This window comes from Culex quinquefasciatus, chromosome 2 (assembly GCF_015732765.1).
Source record: "Culex quinquefasciatus strain JHB chromosome 2, VPISU_Cqui_1.0_pri_paternal, whole genome shotgun sequence".
Classification (NCBI taxonomy): Eukaryota; Metazoa; Arthropoda; class Insecta; order Diptera; family Culicidae; genus Culex; species Culex quinquefasciatus.
Window position 1 is genome coordinate 215,173,495 of NC_051862.1, and position 18,898 is coordinate 215,192,392.

The 18,898-nt window shown below is 35.3% G+C and overlaps 1 protein-coding gene across 1 annotated transcript in view; it reads left to right on the forward strand.

Moving 5' to 3' along the window:
* Positions 1-2,307: 2,307 nt before the first annotated feature.
* LOC6049408 (WD repeat-containing protein 75) overlaps positions 2,308-18,898 on the forward strand; it is a 31,054-nt gene continuing 14,463 nt past the window's right edge. The window contains exons 1-3 of the mRNA XM_038253321.1: positions 2,308-2,624; positions 2,690-3,722; positions 11,123-12,790. Coding sequence (XP_038109249.1) covers positions 2,446-2,624; positions 2,690-3,722; positions 11,123-12,790 — 2,880 coding nt within the window. The 5' untranslated portion in view covers positions 2,308-2,445. The remainder of the gene's footprint in view (positions 2,625-2,689; positions 3,723-11,122; positions 12,791-18,898) is intronic.

Below are 18,898 nucleotides of genomic sequence, written 5' to 3' on the forward strand. Positions count from 1 at the left end.
TGCAAAAAAAGATAATTATGACTCAATTATGACAAAACCAGGATTATTTTGTTTGAGGTCCTCTTAGGGCTAGAGCTTGAAATTGTCAACGAAATCAACTAATTTGGATTTAGGGTAAATTCTCGTATGTTTGGCAGGTTAAGCACTTGCTCCTAACTCCATCCAATTTGCTGATTTCCACTTTTTAAACCACTAATTTTGTAAAACTTTTGATAGATACTTGCTTGCTCACTTCTTATTGAGCTATTTATCACTCGATTTCAGTTGAAAACGCTTTAATTGAATGTCAAAGTTCTGACCTGCCAAGATTAGAGGCACGCTGGAATTAGATGCTGTTCCCCTACTCATTTGAAATTACAAACGCTTAAATAATTTTGTATTTGAAAAACAATATTGGAAATCCAGACTAGCCTCAAAATGCATAAATTTAAATGACGGCTTTTATTTGTTGCTCGAAATATGTTAAGTAATTATATAAGAAAAGTATAACCATAATCAAGTAATTTTCTCGCAAAAAACGTGAATAGTCAGAATTTTAAAAGCACAAATATTTAAAACTATCAAAGATTTTGATTGTTAAAAAATTAAAAAATTAAAAAAAAAAGTTCAACGTTTACAAATTTTAATATTCAAAACGCAAAATTTTAAAATTCTGAAAATAAAACTGACGGATTTTAATTTTTACTCAAAATAAATTAAATATGAAGGAAACTCACAACGTTAGTGACATGACCTAGGACGTGACTCTTGCAAAAATTTTAATAATCAAAATTTTATACATGCAAATATTTTAAACTTTAAGATTCCAAAACTTAAAAATATTAGAAATTCAAAACCATACAAGTTTTGAGAAACAAATTTAGACTTTTTTTGATAAGGGATTTTTGATCTTGGAGATGATCCTATAAACAAATGTTAACATTGAGCTACACCCTTTCAGAACTTTTGTCAATGTCCATTGTTCTTATACCAATAAAGTCAATGTTAACATTTGTTTTTAGGATCTTATTAAAAAGTCGACAAATATTCATAAACTCAAAGATCAAAAGAAGTTAACATTATACAATTTTAAAATTCTAAAATAAAAAAAATAACCACGGTTTGCAATCGGTTATTCAAAATTCTCGCCAAAATTTCACTTCGGATAATCGCAAAAACTTTATTATTTTTTTTATATGTAAAAACGCAGTTCATTCCCGATTATTCTAAGTCTTCAAAAAAAAAAAAAAATCACTACAGATAGGGGAACTATGCCCATTTCAATCACTCTTAGCCTTTCGACCTATTCTCATCACTTTTGCCGTTTTCCTATTTAATCAACATTTCCAGATGTATCAACAATGGAGAGTTGCTTCTACAACGTTGCTTGCTCACTTTTGTTTGAGCTATTTATTACTTTGGAACAGTCAGAAACACTTTTTGAAAGCTGTAATTCATGGTCAAAGTGCTGATAGGACAATCATAGAAATAGGCTGAGGAAGGGTATAGATCCCCTAGTATCGTTTCTCAAAATTAAAACTTTGAAAAATATTTGCAACGTTCTAAAAACTTTGATTTTGTTTAATTTTTATTTAATTTTCATTTTGTTAATTTCTGATTTTTTGAATGTGAGATTTTACATATTTTTTTGCAATTCCGTCGTGAAACTACTTACTTGTCCTGTCATTGTTGAACGACGAAATAGCCTACTTTTCTGTACCAAAAATAACAGAATCTAATAGCAACACTTTTCAAAATAAATGCTGGAAAGTTTTACTTTTCAGCACTCAAATGGGTACTGAAAAGTTGAACTTTTCAGCACTTGTTTCGAAAAGTAACACTTTTCAACATTTTTTGATTTAAACTATTTATTGACAAAATACATGGAAATTTGACACAAAATTTCACTCAGAGTGTGTTTTTTGGAATTGCAAAAAATGTTGTATGGAGCTCGTTGCAAAACTTGATTTTTTCAGCACTCTTCGTATTTTTCCAACTCGGTGAACCTCGTTGGATAAATGTACGACTCGTGCTGAAAAAATCCTCTTTTTGCAACTTGTTGCATAAACTACTATTAGAGTTTTTATTAGGAATGTTTTAGTGTTTTCATCTTTTCATTGTTTACCCAAAAATCTCAAGCGCACCCACCGTCAAACGAGCTCGAACCGAACTTTAACCCCAGTTTAAAAAAATATTTTTTTCATTCTGTACAAACGTTATCCAAACATCTGCAACCTTAATCCATGCCCCTCCTGAAATCCGCCACAGCTTTCTCACACCGCCCATGCTCTCTCTCAAAATAATTGGCAAAGTGACAGTTCTCTCTCCCGTACGCGAGGCTCGTTTCAACCTCGTGTTGCTGTTTACATTTTCGTGTTTCGTCTCTTCGAATCCGGTGCGGCGCGCGAATTCCTCGTTAAAATCCGGCCCAAAAATCGCGGACCACACGTCGGAACATCGGGTACAATGTGCATAGAAAGTGGTGCGACCGTCGCGGAACAAGGTGCGATAGTGGACAGAAAGGGTGCGGGTCGAAAGTCGTTGAAATCAACCTCGGAAGAGATGGCGGGCGACGGATTACGGATTCGGCGGATTGCCGGAGGTTGTATGGTCAACCATGCGCCGCTGTTTTCGGCTAATGGGGAGTGAGTAGTGAGTTGGGGGAGGTTTGTTGATTGAGGATTAATTTATGGGTTTACTTTTTTTTCAGGATAATTTACGTGATTTGGGAAAATACGGTGCGGGCTTTCAGTGCTACGACCGGAGAGTATGTCCGGGATTATGAGGGTACAGACCAGAACATTGTCGGTATTGTGACTATCAAGAACAGTCCTAAACTGTTGTACGGCTGTTCTAGCCATGGTCACATCTTGGGATGGAACGTAGAGTCCGGAGTGCTGCACGAGAGGAAGGAAATTCTTCACAACACAAAATTTCAAGTGTCCTTTTTTGACGTCATGTACGATGAACACGACGTTCCGTTGTTCCTGGTGGCCGGAGAGTCAACCAAGAAGGTCATTATGACTTACTGTCCTATCAAGGGCAAGATCACAGACACTTACGCGCTCCACGACGGTGAAAAAGACGGCCAAATCAAACTGGCCATCGGCGCTCCGGGACTCAACTTCTTCGCCTTCATTACGACCGGTGACCAGCTGTGGCGCTGGGGCAAAGTCCAACCGCGCATCAAGGCCCACCCCCGACGCCACTGTAACGGCGTCCAACCTAAAGTCGTCGCGTGCCATCCCAACGAGGACATCGTGGCCATCGGAGACGCCATCGGTCGCGTTGTCCTGTACAAACACTTCCTCAAAACGGGAATGGCCATCCCGGAGACCTACCACTGGCATCCGAACCCGGTCCAGAGTGTGACCTTCTCCGCAACCGGAACGCACTTTTACTCCGGTGGGCTCGAGCGCGTCCTCATCAAGTGGACCGTCGGCAAGCAGCAGGAGAAGGACATCCTGCCGCGACTATCGGACTCCGTGGTCCAGATCTCCGTCGCGCCGGAAAACCTTCGCGTAGCGCTTTGCACCGCCGATAATGGGATTCAGATTTTGAACGCGCTGCAGAAGCAGACGGCCGTGGTGCAGAGCTTTTCGCGTATTTCTGATGATTATACCGGGCAGAATCCGTACCCGGTGGGGATTCGGGTTAACCCGAGGACGCAGGCGTTGATTCTGAACGGGAGGATCGGCTGCGTGCAGTTCTTTTCGACGTACACGAGGAGTTTGCTGTACACGGTGAGTGACTTTTTGGAGCATAATTTTGCACAGTTTAGACAGCTGAAAACACTTTCTGGAGGTTTTATTTAGAAACTTTGTGCTGAAATTGCGCAAAAATGCATTTTGTAGTTAGCATAACAAATTTTAAAACTTGTTCCAAGAGTACTGTAACATTCTCAAACCATTTAAAAAAAAACTGCAAAATTCTTATGTGATCCAATTGTCAATTATTTAAGTTATCACACTAAAGCAGCGTTTCTCAACCTTTTCTTGGCTAGGTACCCCTTTTCTTTTTGCTTAAGCTGCTGGTACCCCTTAGTTTTTAAACATGAATTTTTTTCGCTTATAGAGTTTTTTTTAAATTCCAAATATCGTTTTTTTTTGTATGAGAAACATAAATTTTGGAGAAAAAAAATCTGTTTCAATGTTCTGTAACTCTAACTCGGGAGACATTGATAGAATTTAAACTAAATCTGGAATTATCTTGGACCATTTTTTTTTGCTTCCTGGGTGTTTTTGAAACCGCATTGGGTTATTAAAAAACACTTAAAATGAAAAAATATGTTATTCAATATTTCAAAAAAAATCGAAAAATATTGTTAATAGATTAAAGTTTGTGTCTAGAATTGTTTTAAAACAAGTACTGGGTAGGCCAAACAATGCCCATGTAGGGGAAAGTGGGGCAAGCTAAGGAAATGCTCGTTAAAATCCATTAAAAACGTTAAACAAATCTGTCGAATTTTTTGATAGTCATCTTGTCCCAGGTCTTGACTAAGACTTTGATAGAACAAGTTTCTAAAAAATCCAGTTTTTCACGATAAAAAATAGATTATAAAATTATTGATTTTCAGTACGTTTTACTCAACTAGTGGGGCAAGACGAACATCCCGTTGGGGCAAGAGGAACAAACCATATAATAGCATGTTATTTTGCTTACAATTCAGATTAGATTGTATTTGATACGTTTCTTTAATTTTTAGCTGTAATAATAATATTTTACTGATAATTTGATCGTTTTTCGAAAAAAAAATTTTTTTTGTAGATAAATGGATTTTTTTTTTTTTTTATAATATTGCTATATTTTGCATGAACATTTTTTTAAACATTTTTTATCTAATCTAATCTAATCGAACACAAGCGCAGCCAGTCCGAAGAAAGCATCCGGGAAGAACTTATGGTTAGATTACGCCTTGAGTTCTTTCTTGTCATTATTAATGATTGCAGTACTTTCGAGAACCCCCCGAAATGTATTACACTCACTAAAGCGGCCTACTGCGTTGCATTAACCGCAAGAGACAGATTCTATGAACGGAACCCACATTTCATGGAATCATCAGGGGAAGAAGAAGAAGTGGGGACATACCGTACCAACCAATTCGAGTTATTTATAGAATATGGTGTGTGGTGTGTGTAGGGGAATCGTTGGGAGTGGGATTGTTGTATTATTTAGTAAATGACCTTGTGTCATTATTTCACCACTACGGATTAATTTACTCAAGGGGTGTTAACCCCTCGGTGGCCGAGTGGCTAGAGCATCTGATTACCAATCCAAAGGTGTGAGTTCGAATCCCACCTGATTCCATGCGTTTTTCTTTCATATTCAAAGTTCAATTATAGTCAAATAATTTCAAGGAGACCGGTCGGGAGTCACAGTTCGCTTTCAACGGTCCAAGCGTGCAGTCGCATTGCGACAATCAGTGCGCGAACGATCGAGTGCCTTTGTAAAGTTTAACAAAAGTAAAGTGAGTGGTGACCTTGAGTCCATGTAAGACAATGGACCCTCAAAGCGTCCACATCAACAGTGTTAGGGTCCAATTTGGGACCAACTCAAAGATGCCGACAGACAAAGAAATATTTGCCTTCTTCCGGAAGTGCAAATGGGCACCAGAGACGCTGGTCGCGATGTTCCGAGCGCCGAGGGAATATTGCGTTTACATCAAGTTTCAGACTGAGGAAATTATGAAAAATGTGCTATTGCAATGTCCCACCAGTGAAACGTTCAAGTACGACAATAACGAAACAGTCAAAGTCACATTCGCCTCAGCCCGAGGAGACTTCAAATACGTGCGACTCTTTGGTCTACCTATTGAGGTTGAGGATAAGCACGTGGCCGCGGTATTGGGAAGGTATGGGAAAATCCATCAAACAACACGCGAGAGATACGGTCCGGACACTGGTTTCCCTATCCTGAATGGAGTACGAGGTGCCCATATAGAGTTGTCCAAAGCTATTCCGGATGTAGTACACGTGCAACACTTCCAGGCACGTGTGGCTTATGAAGGGATGCCGACAAGATGCTTTTTCTGCAGCAGTCTTGACCAGGTCAAAGCTGACTGTCCAAAGCGAGCGTCAGTTCAAGGTCACCTGAAACAAAAGAACAACAGCTCAACGTCCTACGCTGAGGCTCTAACTGGTGGGACACAGTTGTCCTCTGCATCGGGTGCAGATGAACTCAGAACGGAGCAAATCGAACAACAAGTAGCCAGTTCAGGATCTGTTTCAGCAGCAGCCGAAGAAGAAACCAACACAAGCGAAAACTCCAACCCATTTGAGGAGATGGCGTTTGGAGGTGAAAGGGAAGCAACGGAGCAGAACGAAACAACAGAAAATAATGGAGAACAGCAATCAATGGATGAAGACGCAACTTGGACAGCAGCAAGACTTCGTGACCGTGCTAAGCGACGCAAAGCACAAGCAGCAGAGTCTCCGAATGGATCGGACTCATCAGAACCAGAACGAAGAAAAGTACCTCTCCTAGGGCTGGCAGAAGCACAATCAATGGCAAACCGAGCAAGAATTGAACTTAATGCAAAGAATAGCAAAAATAGATTGAACTAGTGTAATTATAAGATAATTTTTATGTTTTGTATACCAAAATATAATAAATAAAAACATGAAAAAAAAAAGTCATTTTAGCGCAAAATAAAAAAAAAAAAAAAAAAAAAAAAACCCGGAACCTTCCGCTTATGAGGCGGGAGCCGTAGCCATTAAGCCACGGGCCGGTCCTACAGGTCGAAAAAATAATGTTAAATAATGAAACTTTAGAATCTTTTACCAACCTATTGAGTTTTTCTAAGAGATGGTAGTTTCTTTCTTTCTTTTCCAGATATGAGACAAAAATTTAAAGAAAAAAAGGACAATAATCTAAAAAAAGGTACACTTTATTTAAATTAATGAAATTTCTTATCGAATGCAAGCGATTTTTCTCATTTAAATATTTGCTATGTGTTTTGTCGATTTTTTTAAATTTGGCCAACAATTCGAAAAAAATGTTTCTGGGAAAACCATATCATAAACTTTGCCAAAGATTTGTGACCAGAACATGCCATCTCAATGTACAGATTTTCGAAAATATTTAAAGCACTTGTGTATGGACAGCCCCATTTTGTATGTATGTATCAATCAATAGAGCTTTATGACGTTTCGCGTACGCACATTAGCGCACCATTCGGTTTTGCTGGCTGACAAAATTTAACCTCACTTTATTTTCGTGTACGTACACACAATACATACGCACGTAGAATGCTCTATAATGCAAAATAGTTGTTTTTCAAATTTAATGATAATCGATTAGCGCCGGGTCCGGTGGCGCAGTGGTTAGCGTGGTAGCCTCTCACCCCGGTATGGCCTGGGTTCAATCCCAGAAAGACCCGGTGGCATTTTTCGAGACGAAATTTGCCTTCTATCGGATGGGGAAGTAAAACGTCGGTCCATTAGCGTAAAAGAGGTTTTGAGTGACTCACCACACATAACCTTCGGACGCCTAGAAATGAGCAGAAACTTGCAACAGAGACCACAATAGACCCGGGGGTCGTTAAAGTGGTTTGCTTTGCTTTTTTTTCGATTAGCAAAAACAAAGTAAATCTACAAAAAAAATGTTGCGTTATTTTTTTGTTTCTAATCTGTTGGTTTTTGCTTCTCTCAAATATTTTGTCCGGGATATCATTCAAATGTCCGCCATTACGGGGTTTGTCTTCCGGTACCCCTTGAGACCGCTCGTGGTACCTCCAGGGGTACATGTACCCCAGGTTGAGAACCGCTGCACTAAAGAATTACCGGAATTACCCTATAATAGGTTCCATTATATTAAAATTGGTAAGGTTGGTACAAATATGAGGAAAAAATTTCAGAAATGAGTTTCAGAATCTCATTCTTTTAATTTTTGATATTAAATACTCTTTTTATTTTTGGAATTTCCGAAATTATCATTTTTGGAATTTAAAAATTGTTTGAATAAAATGATTGTTTTTATTTTTTATTTTTTTTATGTAGATTTTCTGAGTTTTTTCTATAAATTTTAGATTCAAGTTTTTTCTATTTTGTTAAAACAACATGTTTAAAAATTAAAAAATTATGTTTTTTTTTGATCTCGGAATTTTAAATTTGTAGAATTTTGTTTTTTGAAATATATTTTTTGGATTAAAAATTTGTTTTTTTTTCTAATTTTAATTTTAAAATTTTTTATTTATTATTTTTTGTAATTTTGAAATGTTTGAATTATGATTTTTTTAGTTGCAGATTTTTTTTAAGTGTTAAGATTTATGTTATTTCTATGTTTCTGTAATTTCAGAAATTTTTTTTTTTCAATTTTTAATTGTTTAAATTTGCATATTTTGAAAACTTTTGGTTGCAAAACAACTGAACTTGTGTAAAATGCATTTTAAAACACTTTTTTCATTCAAATTTTGGGACAATGGCTTGGTATTTCAATTCTTATATATTTTTGATTTTAATCTCGGAATTGTAATTTTTTTTTGATTTATTTCAATTTGTGTACTTTTATATTCAGAATTAAATTTCCTGCAAATTTAACATTTTTTGAATATTTAAAATTTAGGATTTTTTTAGTTTATAAATGTTTGAATTTTTGAACTCCAGAATATTATTTTTTTATTTCAAATTTATAATATTTTTTTCGTTTTTGGAATTTTTGAAATCATATTTTTTCCAATTTAAAAAGTGTTTGAATAAAATGTTTGTTTTTTTTTTTAATTTATAAGATTTTGGTTGCCTGTATTTTTAAATTCTATTTTTTTCCTATTTTTAATTTTTTTATATAATTTTGTTGTTTTTTTTTATATAAAAAGGTTTGATTTTTCTTTATTTGTAAAATTTAAATTTTCTAAATTTTTTAAATTTTAAATCCGGATTTTTTTTTCGAAAAAAATCTGGATTTTTTTTAATTTTAGTTTTTTAATGTTGAAGGATTTAGGCCGATGCAAATATTTTTAAAAGTTTTTGTCCCAGAGTCGAGGCCCCCCTCCCCCCCAAAAAAAAAAATAAAAAAATATAAATATTAAAATAACAAGCCATAGTTTCAACATTTCCATGGAAAAAGTGTTTTAAAATGTATTTTACACTAGTTCAGTTGTTTTGCAATAAAAGTTTTCAAAAAATGTAAAATTTAACGAAAACAAAAATTTTAGCGAAAAAAAAACTTTAGCGATAGTAGACATCGAAAATTTTCAACAATTCAAAAGATTTTTAAATCAACCCAAACATGCAAAAAATGATTCTAAACGCAGGGGAATTCATTTTAAATTCATTTTAACTAATTGCACTCAAATTTTCATAAAAATATTGAAGTTTTTTGAAAAAATATTTATTTTGTTCCAGCCTTAATAAAATCTATTCTTTTATTTTACTGGAATTTTTGAAATCATTTTTTTTTAAATTTTTAAATTTTAAGAATTTTTGATTTTTTTTTAAATCATAGAAATTTTGATATTTCGTATGTTCCTGGAATTTCTGAAATCATTTTTTTTTGTGATTTTTAATGTTTAGATTTTTGAATTTCCATTTTTTTTTATAAATCTTAGAATTTGTATTCCTTTAGATTTTATGTTGTTTTAAATTAAATATTTTTTTACGCATTTCCATTTTTTTATTATTTTTGTTTTTTTTTTTAATTTTTATGTTTAAATCCTTGAAATTTTAAATTGTAGAATTCAGAATTTTGCGATTGTTTTTAATTCTGGAATTGCCGAAATATTTTTTTTGAATTTTGAAATTGCTGGAATGCATTTTTTTTCTTTTTTAAATTTTGTTTTTACTCGATTTTATTATTCTGAACTGAATTGAATAAGGCTTTCTAGGCCCAGTGTTAGAAATATAATTTAACCCAGAAATTACATACTCCTCGTCAGAGTGTCGTGATGCAAAAAATGCTCTAGCTGGTTTTCGCCTGACAAAAAACTTGCTAGAATAAGAGTTAGGAAATACGATGCAAACAAACCTCCAGCTGCCATGTAAACATAATTTGAACTTTTTTTCCTTTTTTAATAAATGTTTTTTTTTAGTTTAAAATGATTAAATTTTGCGTTTATAATTCTAGAATTTCTTGATTTTGAAATTTTTAATTTTTAGATTTTGATTTTTTTTGAATTTTTTTAATAAAATTAAATTTAGTTTAAAATGATTAAATTTTGCGTTTATAATTCTAGAATTTCTTGATTTTGAAATTTTTAATTTTTAGATTTTGATTTTTTTTGAATTTTTTTAATAAAATTAAATTTTTAATTTTTTTGTGTTTCCAAATTTAAGATTTTATGAATTTTTATTTAATTTTCAAACTCTTTAATTTTCTGAATTTTAAAAGCCAGGAATGTTGAAGTTTATGAAAATGATTTTTTTTGGCTTAAAGCACACAAGCAAATTAGATATATGTACCCTCCCTATGTAACTTCCTGCAGCAGAATTGGTAAATTCAAATTAAACACCAATTATTTTAAAATTACAGAAAAAAAATCTCTGGAGTTTTTTTGAAAAGGACCAATAAACCAAATTTTCAATTTTTGCTTTTTGGGTGTTTTTTTAATACCCCTGACTCAAGGCGGTTCTAAAAACACCCAGGAAGTAAAAACTGGAAAATTGGTTTATTGGACCTTTTCAAAAAAAAAAAAAAACTCCAGATCTGAATTGTCGAGCTTTGATTTTTTAAATTTTGGATGTTTAATATTTTTGAATATATGTATTTTGTTTTTTTTTTCTTAATTTCTGTATTTTTGAATCATGTTTTTTTTTCAAGAAAATTAAATTCAAAAAAATGAAAGATCTCGACTGTCCAATATTTAAACAAATTATTTCAGGTTTGTAAGAGGTGAATTTGAGAAAATTATGTTTTCTAAAAATTAAAAAAGTGCAGGTGGTTATGTTACAGACATAACCGACATGACAAATAACATTGTTAGAAAATAAAAGAACACAAAATGAAACCATTCAAAATTATTCAACAATAATCGGTCGAACTAAACTCAATTCTTCGAAAGAATAATAAAAATGAGACTACAAAATGGTCTGTTTTCGGACTTGTTCCACCCCCGACCCATCTTTGCCGGCATGCCTCCCAAGCAGTGATGCCATAGAAAGTGCTAATTAAAGCGATTTTCATAACGACCATTTTCTTTTCCTTTTTCCAGCTCGACATCACGCTGAAAAACTACAACACGCTCGAGCACAAGAGCGTCATCTACAACACCGTGGTCACCGGCGTTGCCGTCAACGCGCACTGGCTCGCCACGGCCGAATGCTGGAACGACAACTGCTACTCGTCGGAGACGCGCCTGAAGTTCTGGCGGTATGACGAATCCCGCCAAAATTACGCCCTCAACACGAACGTGGAGAACGTTCACGCGGGTGGCGTTGCCGAGTTGGAGTTTTCGAGCAGTTCCAAGGAGCGGGACGTTCTTTGCGCGAGCGCTGGGAATGATCGTTGCGTGAAGGTTTGGGCGTTGCAGGAGGTGGAGGTGACCGGGGGTGGGGAGAAGCTGATTTGGAGTTGTGTGGGGAGGGTGGAGTACAAGAACTTGGTGGTGAGGTCGGTTTCGTTCTCGCAGGATGGTTCGCTGTTGGCGGCTGGGTTTGGGAATGTTCTTTGCGCGTGGAACGCCGAGACGTTGCGGTTGAAGTGCGTGTTGAGCGCGCCGGCTGGGTACGATGGAGGGGTGAATCGAGTTGTGGTGGCGGTTCCGGGCAAGAAGAAATTGGGGGTGAAGAAGGCGACCTTTTTGGCCAAGAAGGCCGAGGTCGTGAAGCAGATGTTGGAGGTGCTGGAGAAGAAGGACGTTTCGGCGCTGTTTAAGAACGTCACGGAGAGCAAGAGGAAGCGATATCTGAGTGTGGAGACTGGGGGGAAGCCGGAGAAGTTGTCCAACGAGGAGAAGAAGCTGGTCTTCAAGCGAGTTCAACTGCAGAACGAGCTGACGTTGGCGCAGAAGGCGGAACTGTTCAGCAGGTTGCGAATTCAGTGCAGAAGTGCTGGTGAAATGAAGGAAAAGATCGCGGAGAAGTTGGCCAAGGCAAAGCGAGTGTCCGCCCAGGCAGAACGCCGTCTCCAAAAAGCGGTCAACGAACTCAGCTCCGACGTCAAGTTCCAGAGCAAACGCAAGCTGCACAACTACGAACGCCGCAAGCGCCCAAGCCCAACGCTCTCCCAGCTGACAAACGTCTTCAACTCAACAAATTCACCCAAAAAAGCCAAGAAGAAACCCGCAAAAGCCCAACCAACCAACCCCATCAAAACCACCGCCCAAATCCGGCACGTCCTCTTCTGCCACGGTGAGTACTCGCACCTCGTCGTAATGGCCACCGAAAACCGCCTCCTGGTCTGGAACCTCCTAACCCTCCGCATCCAGGTCACCGTGAACCTCACCGTCACCCACCTCTCGATCGACTCGTTCACCAACCTCATCGCGGCCTTCACCCGCGACCACGAACTGTTCATCTTCCTCCCGAACATCCCGATGCCGCTCTACCACCGGAAGAACCTCCCGGCGGTCTACGGCGCCGCGTGGATCCCACGTCGCTACCCCAAGTCCCAATCGCTGAATGTCGATTGGCAAGCCATCTCGCAGCTGTACTTCTTGAACGAAAATCAAGAGCTGCTCCACCTCGTTTCGGACAGCGATGAGGAATCGCTTGGACCGGTTGTGTACATGAATGAGGCCGTCGCCGGAGGGCTGCCGAATACGCCGTTTGCGGCGATGTTGGCCAAGCAGAGCGCGGTTGGTGCGTCGGGAGTGACGACGAGAGCTGGTGGTGAGCAGGTTGGAGTTATTGGAGTTGCGGGGAAGAACGGGATTAGAGAGGTGAGTGCATTTTTTGTATTTTTCGGGGGGTGACTTTCAAAGTATTACTTGATTTTTTATCAAAATATGGTCACAAATGGTACAAAATTAACAAAATCACTTTAAATATTTCTCAATAATTATTTGGCCATTTTGAAATATATTTTCAAAAGGATAAAAACATAAGCATTTTTCGGCCAATTTATGCCCTATTTTAGTTTTTGTATTTTTTATATTTTGCCCAAACCCTATGACCAAAGAAGCCATTTTGTGTCATTGATTTACCCGTACAAGTCTCCATACAATTTTGGCAGCAAAAATGGTACGTAAATATTCAAAAATCTGTAACTTTTGAAGGAAATTTCTGATCAATTTGTTGTTTTCAGCAAAGTTGCAGGTTTTGATGAGAACTGTCTAGAAAAAAAAAATAGGTGCACGGAAAAAAACTAGCCGGTTAATTATTTTACTATATTTTTCACAAACATTCAATTTCTCAAAATTGATATTTTTAGATTTTCGAGATTTTTTATATGTTTTAGGGGACCAAAACCCGCAACTTTTGAGCCATAGAGTAGTATGATTTTGGCGCCCGGCTATGATTTTTGAAAAAGTCGAAATTTTACACACAAAATTTGTTTGACCTCATTTCGAATTTTGATTTGCAGTTGAAAAGTACTTTAAAGATTTTTTTCACAAAATGCCTCGTTTTCAAGGTATAGCCACCGAAACTTTGATTTCAGTGAATTATTTGCAGTTTTTCGATTTTTCAAAATAGTGACCATGAGTGACCATTTCCGAAAATATGCTGAAAATATTCGTGAAATTTTTCGATCTTTTCAAAAACAATATTTTGAAAAATTTTGAAGCAATTTTTTTTAAAACTTTCATATCTCTAAAAATTAAAAAAAATACGGATAGGATTTTTTGTAAAAAAATAAATTTGCGGTCCATTTGCCTAAAAGAGTAAAAGAGGTTTTTGATGACTCGTTTTTAATTCACTGTAACGAGAATGGCAACCATCGGATTCAGACTGTAAAAAATCAGATTTTTTACGTTTACTTATTTTTTTCTGAATAATTAATTCTCATTAATATTTAAAACTTTGCCGAAAATACCGAATCGATCAGAAATATCCTTCAAAAGTACAGATTTTCGAATGTTTACATATAAATAAATTAAAATAAAGGCAAGAATTAAAGTAAAGGAAATAAAGATCATGATACAATGAAATTTGAAGAAAAAAAAGAATCAAAAATAAGAGTTTGTTTCATGATTTTTTTTAATTGAAATAAATAAAATTAAAAGAAAGTTTAAACTAAATTTAAAATTGAATTATCATGAAACAAAAAAAGCAAAGTTAAATGAAAATGAAGCAAAATAAACATAGCAATGTTAAAGAATAAAATAGAATACTAGCAAAAAAAAAAAAAAAAAACAAAATGTAAGCAAATTAAATTAAAATAAAATTTTAATTCAAGAATAACAGAAGTAAATTTTGTGAAAATCCAAGAATATTAAATGCAAAATGAAGCTTAAAATAAAAACAGAATTTTAATACTAAAGAAAAGAGGAAACAGAATTTGAGTAAAACAAAACCAAAAAAATCATAGATCCTAATATGTAACGCAAAAAAAAAAAAATGAAATTCAAGCTCAGTATTGTTGATGACTAATGAGTGAGTGAAAAAACTATCATTTGATGATTGATGCACCCAACACATCAGAGGGTATAACGACCGCCAATGTAGCATGAAAGTTCTCTTCTTATATCTCGTGATTGCTAGCAAAGAGTCTTCTCTTTCATCACTCGCTCTCTTTTTCTCGTTCACGCACACTCGCCCGAAGATTCTTTTGTGTTCTCAGAAAATGACCGTAATGAAAGAACGCGCTTTGGCACATTTGGTTTTGTGGCGGCCCTTGTGGCTATGCTCTGTTGAGGGGGGATGATTGTGAATGCGGGATTGTGCAAACACCAGATAGAGACCGATAATTCTTTTTGACGAGAATTTCGCGACGGAAAGAAGAGCAGTGAAATGCGGGAGGTGCGATTTCGGGCATGGTAATTGTAGTCGCTGAGAACTGAAAGTTTGATATTTTTACATCACGCTAATTTCAAGGCAATTAAAAATTGTAAAAAAATATTGCAGGCCAAGTGCGAATGATTCTGATGATATCCCTTCAGTTGACGCTCAGGCGAGGAACATCCTGGAAGGAGCGTCACTGACTACGTCCGTAGTCCTGTTAGATCTTTCTTGATCAGGACAGTATAGCTCTGGTTCCTTGCAAGTGTCCTATTTTCTTACCTCCACGTTGGCTTGGTTTTCATGATGACCTAGCTGGTGGCCTGTGGAAACGGATCGTAAACCTTTGACCAGCGAGGGTCAGAGTCGAGACGGCTAGAAGAAAGGGGCGCGACAATGTGGGAAAGGGAAGTAATTTGTGATTGTAGACGGTATTGTTTTGATTCGCAGTATGTTGAGTCAACTGCTGTGGATGTACCTGAAACATCACACAACGGGGTTTCTCTTCTTTCCGTTTTTATCTATCATCTATATTCTGTTAATTTTGTTTCACTGATTCTCTAACGCAGCTTCTGTTTACTATCCTCCATTTGATTTCGATTTTACTTATTTGATTCTCTTATTTCTCAACGCTTTTCCACTCTATTTTACTAATTGATGCTGCTGCAACAAACTGTCTGCTTTCCCTTAATTTGGCAGCGATGTCAATTTTGTTTATCATGTGCCTTTTCTTTATTTATCTATTTCAATAATTTCTCATCTTCCTGTAAATTGCCCATCATAACAATAATCTAAGCTTGTTTGTTATCTCTTTTCATTAACTATTGTTAATTTCTTTATCTTCTTCATAAATTACTATCTTTCTTTTACTATTGATTCTTTACATAGTATATTTCTTTCACTGTCCATTGTTTTGAAACTTCACCTTTTTCTTAAGCAAGTGAGGTTCGAGCCCTGACTCAATTTATGAAATGATTAAAGGATTAACGTAAATATTACTATTGTACTTTTGAAAAACTTTTATAAAATGCTTAGGACCAAAATATTGTAACAAAACACCGCGACAAAAGAAATAGCAACAGATAAACACGACTCAACAATAGGGAAGATTTCAGGAGAAAACAATACACAGTAAATAACAATAAGTTTTTGAATTCAAACTAAAAATAAAACAGTTTTTGCTTTAATGAAAGTTGATAGGAACACTATAAATGGTTAGGCGCTTATACTTACATCAAACCCTACGTAATGTACCACCCCCGGCCGAGTTAAAATGCGTAACCGGAAAAGAAGGTGTGCATGCCTGGCACGAACACTCAAAGCGTGTTCTAGCGTGCTGCTCGTACTGACTCAGAGCAAGGGTGAGATGTAGGTGTAAGGGCAGTGCGTGTTCGTCGGGAACCTAGTGCATATGATCGGTCAAGGCCCGTTCTTACACTGAAAATTGCGAATTGCGAATTAAAAATTGTAAAAAAATATTCGCAAATATTGCGGTAAAAAAAATCTAAAATTAATCGTAAATATTAAGCCCTCCCTCCTCCCTGAACAATCAAAACCCTACGAAAACAATATTTTCAGAAATCGTATTTTTTTTACAATAAACGTAAATTTAAAAGAATTTTATTTACTAGACAGTTTTACGCTCGTTTGGTGTTACACTAAAAAAAATCAATGTGTATTCTAAAATAAATATTTGTCCCGCTTATTTTTTATAAAATAGTTTCGCTGAAATTTCAAGAGTTATTTTGTTAGAACTGATGATGCAATTCTAGAGCTTTTGTTTTGAAAAGTTTTGTATAAGGATTGTGTTTATATTAAAGCGTCCAATTTCCCGTCCCGGGAATTGCCGGGATTTCCCGAAAAAAATATTTCCTGTTTCCCGGGAAATTTGTAAAATCCCGGGAATTCCCGAAATTCAAGCGGAAGTATACATTTTCATAATTTTTTGGAACTATTTTTTGAAAATGCTCTGAAAAAATTATAAATGAACAAACTCAACATGATTTTGCTAAATTGAATGTATTGTTTGGTTTATATATTATTAATCAGATTATCAGAAATTATTATATCAGAATTATTTCTTATAATATTAATTTTTGAAGCAACTGGGATTAGATTTTGTTTAATGAGTATTAAATTATTACAATTAGGTAAGCTTTTAACAGATTGATGTTATTTCATCAAAACAATATGAACTTCTTACCTCCAAATTAAAATTGAGATTTTTTTACGTTTTTGTTTACCATGATCAAATGAGATGAAAATCGAATTTGTGCAAAAATAATTAATTCAATTGGTTGAATACCTAGTACTAAAGAAATTACAATTTCAAGTAAAAGAATTATGGAACACTGGAGCAACTACAGGTGTTGGAAGGTTAAATGTGAAAAATAGAAAACTTTTTGTCAAATGATGTTAATTTATCGTATAATTTAAATCATGTTGCATAATAATACAAAAAAAACATTGAAAAATTACTTTCTATTGTTTGTTCTCAAAAAATGCAAAAATATATTCAAAGCTTGCTTCAAATATTTGTGAACATTGGGTTGTTTGGAGTAAAACCAACACTAAAAAGCTGTACCATTTGTTCAAGAGCTGAAACCAGTATTTATCATGAAAAGCATAATTTCTGCATGTTTTTTTTCTCATTTCAATAAGGCCGTTGCAAATATTTTTCAAAGTTTATGTCAAAGTTGGCCTGAAAAATCAGGGGGCAAAAAACATTTTTTTTAACCAACTGAAAACCAATTAAAATGAATTTCCCGCGTTTATAATCATATTTAGCATGCTTGAACTCCTTTGAAAACATTTTTAATTTTCATGAAATAGCAATGTACAGTCCCACAAAAAAAAAATTTTTTTTTGGGGAAAATATAATTCCGTCAATACCTTGATATTATATTTTCAAAACTAATGATTGGAAAGCAACTGTACGCCTGTAAAATGCATTTTAAAACACTTTTTTCATCCAAATGTTGAAACCTAGCACCCCCCCCCCCCTCGACTCTGGTCAGTGACGAGGGACATAAACTTTAAAAATATTTGCAACGGCCTAAACTGGTCACAGAGGCAAGTTTAAAATTTCGCATCAAAAAATACCAAAATACATTTTTTTGTAGTTGAGTGATTTTTTAACATGCAGTCATGCTGTTAATTGATCTTCACACTTATTTAAACCATTAATGTTAATGTTCTATACAATTTTGTTGCATAATGTTAATTAAAACCAAGATCATAACAATTTTCAATAAATTTAAAATTTCCCGGGAATTCCCGGGATTTCCCGGGAAATTGGACTTCGGGACTTCGGGTAATCGAATCACAAAAAAATATGTATTTTTGTTTTTTTTTTATTTTCTTACTTTTAACATCAAATTCGAGTTCTGCGACCCCATTTAAGAGCGAGTCCACGAGCAAAGCATACCCATCTCGCATCGACCTCAGCAATCTGCCTGAAATTTTCAGGGGTTGTTTGTACATATAAAACTAGCATCTGGTCAAAATATGAGCACTCTAGGTCAACGAGAAGTGGGGCAAATCAGGACACAAAGTTTAAAGGTGTAAAAACGTCAAAAATCTTAAAAAGGCTATAACTCAGGCAAAATTCAATTTAAATAAAATACATCTGAAAGGGCTTAAAAAATGCAACAAAATGCAGGGAGAAGCATCCCAATTGGTTAAATCTAAAGGGAGTTATTGGCATTTTAGTGAAAAAATAGAATAATTTTCAAACTCAAATAAAAAAGTGTTCCATCCAGATATCAACTCGGTTCGACCTGCAGCTTGTAGGAGACATCTGGGACTACCATCCGAAACTGAGAACGCTTTGGGTAAGGCAGTTTAACGTATTAAACAGACACTTTTCTTTTTTAGTGAATTTTTTGGTTGTACATTTTTGCTCGGGGGACCCCTTAGATCAAATTTTCCGGTGATAATTTTATCATATTCGTGTTCCTGAGACAATTTCACAATAGAAACATCCATAAAAATGTTTATTTTCATCCATTTTAACCCTCTAAAAAATAAAAGTTTGAAAAAATTAAGAAGCTGCTTTTTTCTGGTGTCATCTAGTATCCTTGGAAACGAACTTGATTTTCAATAACTGT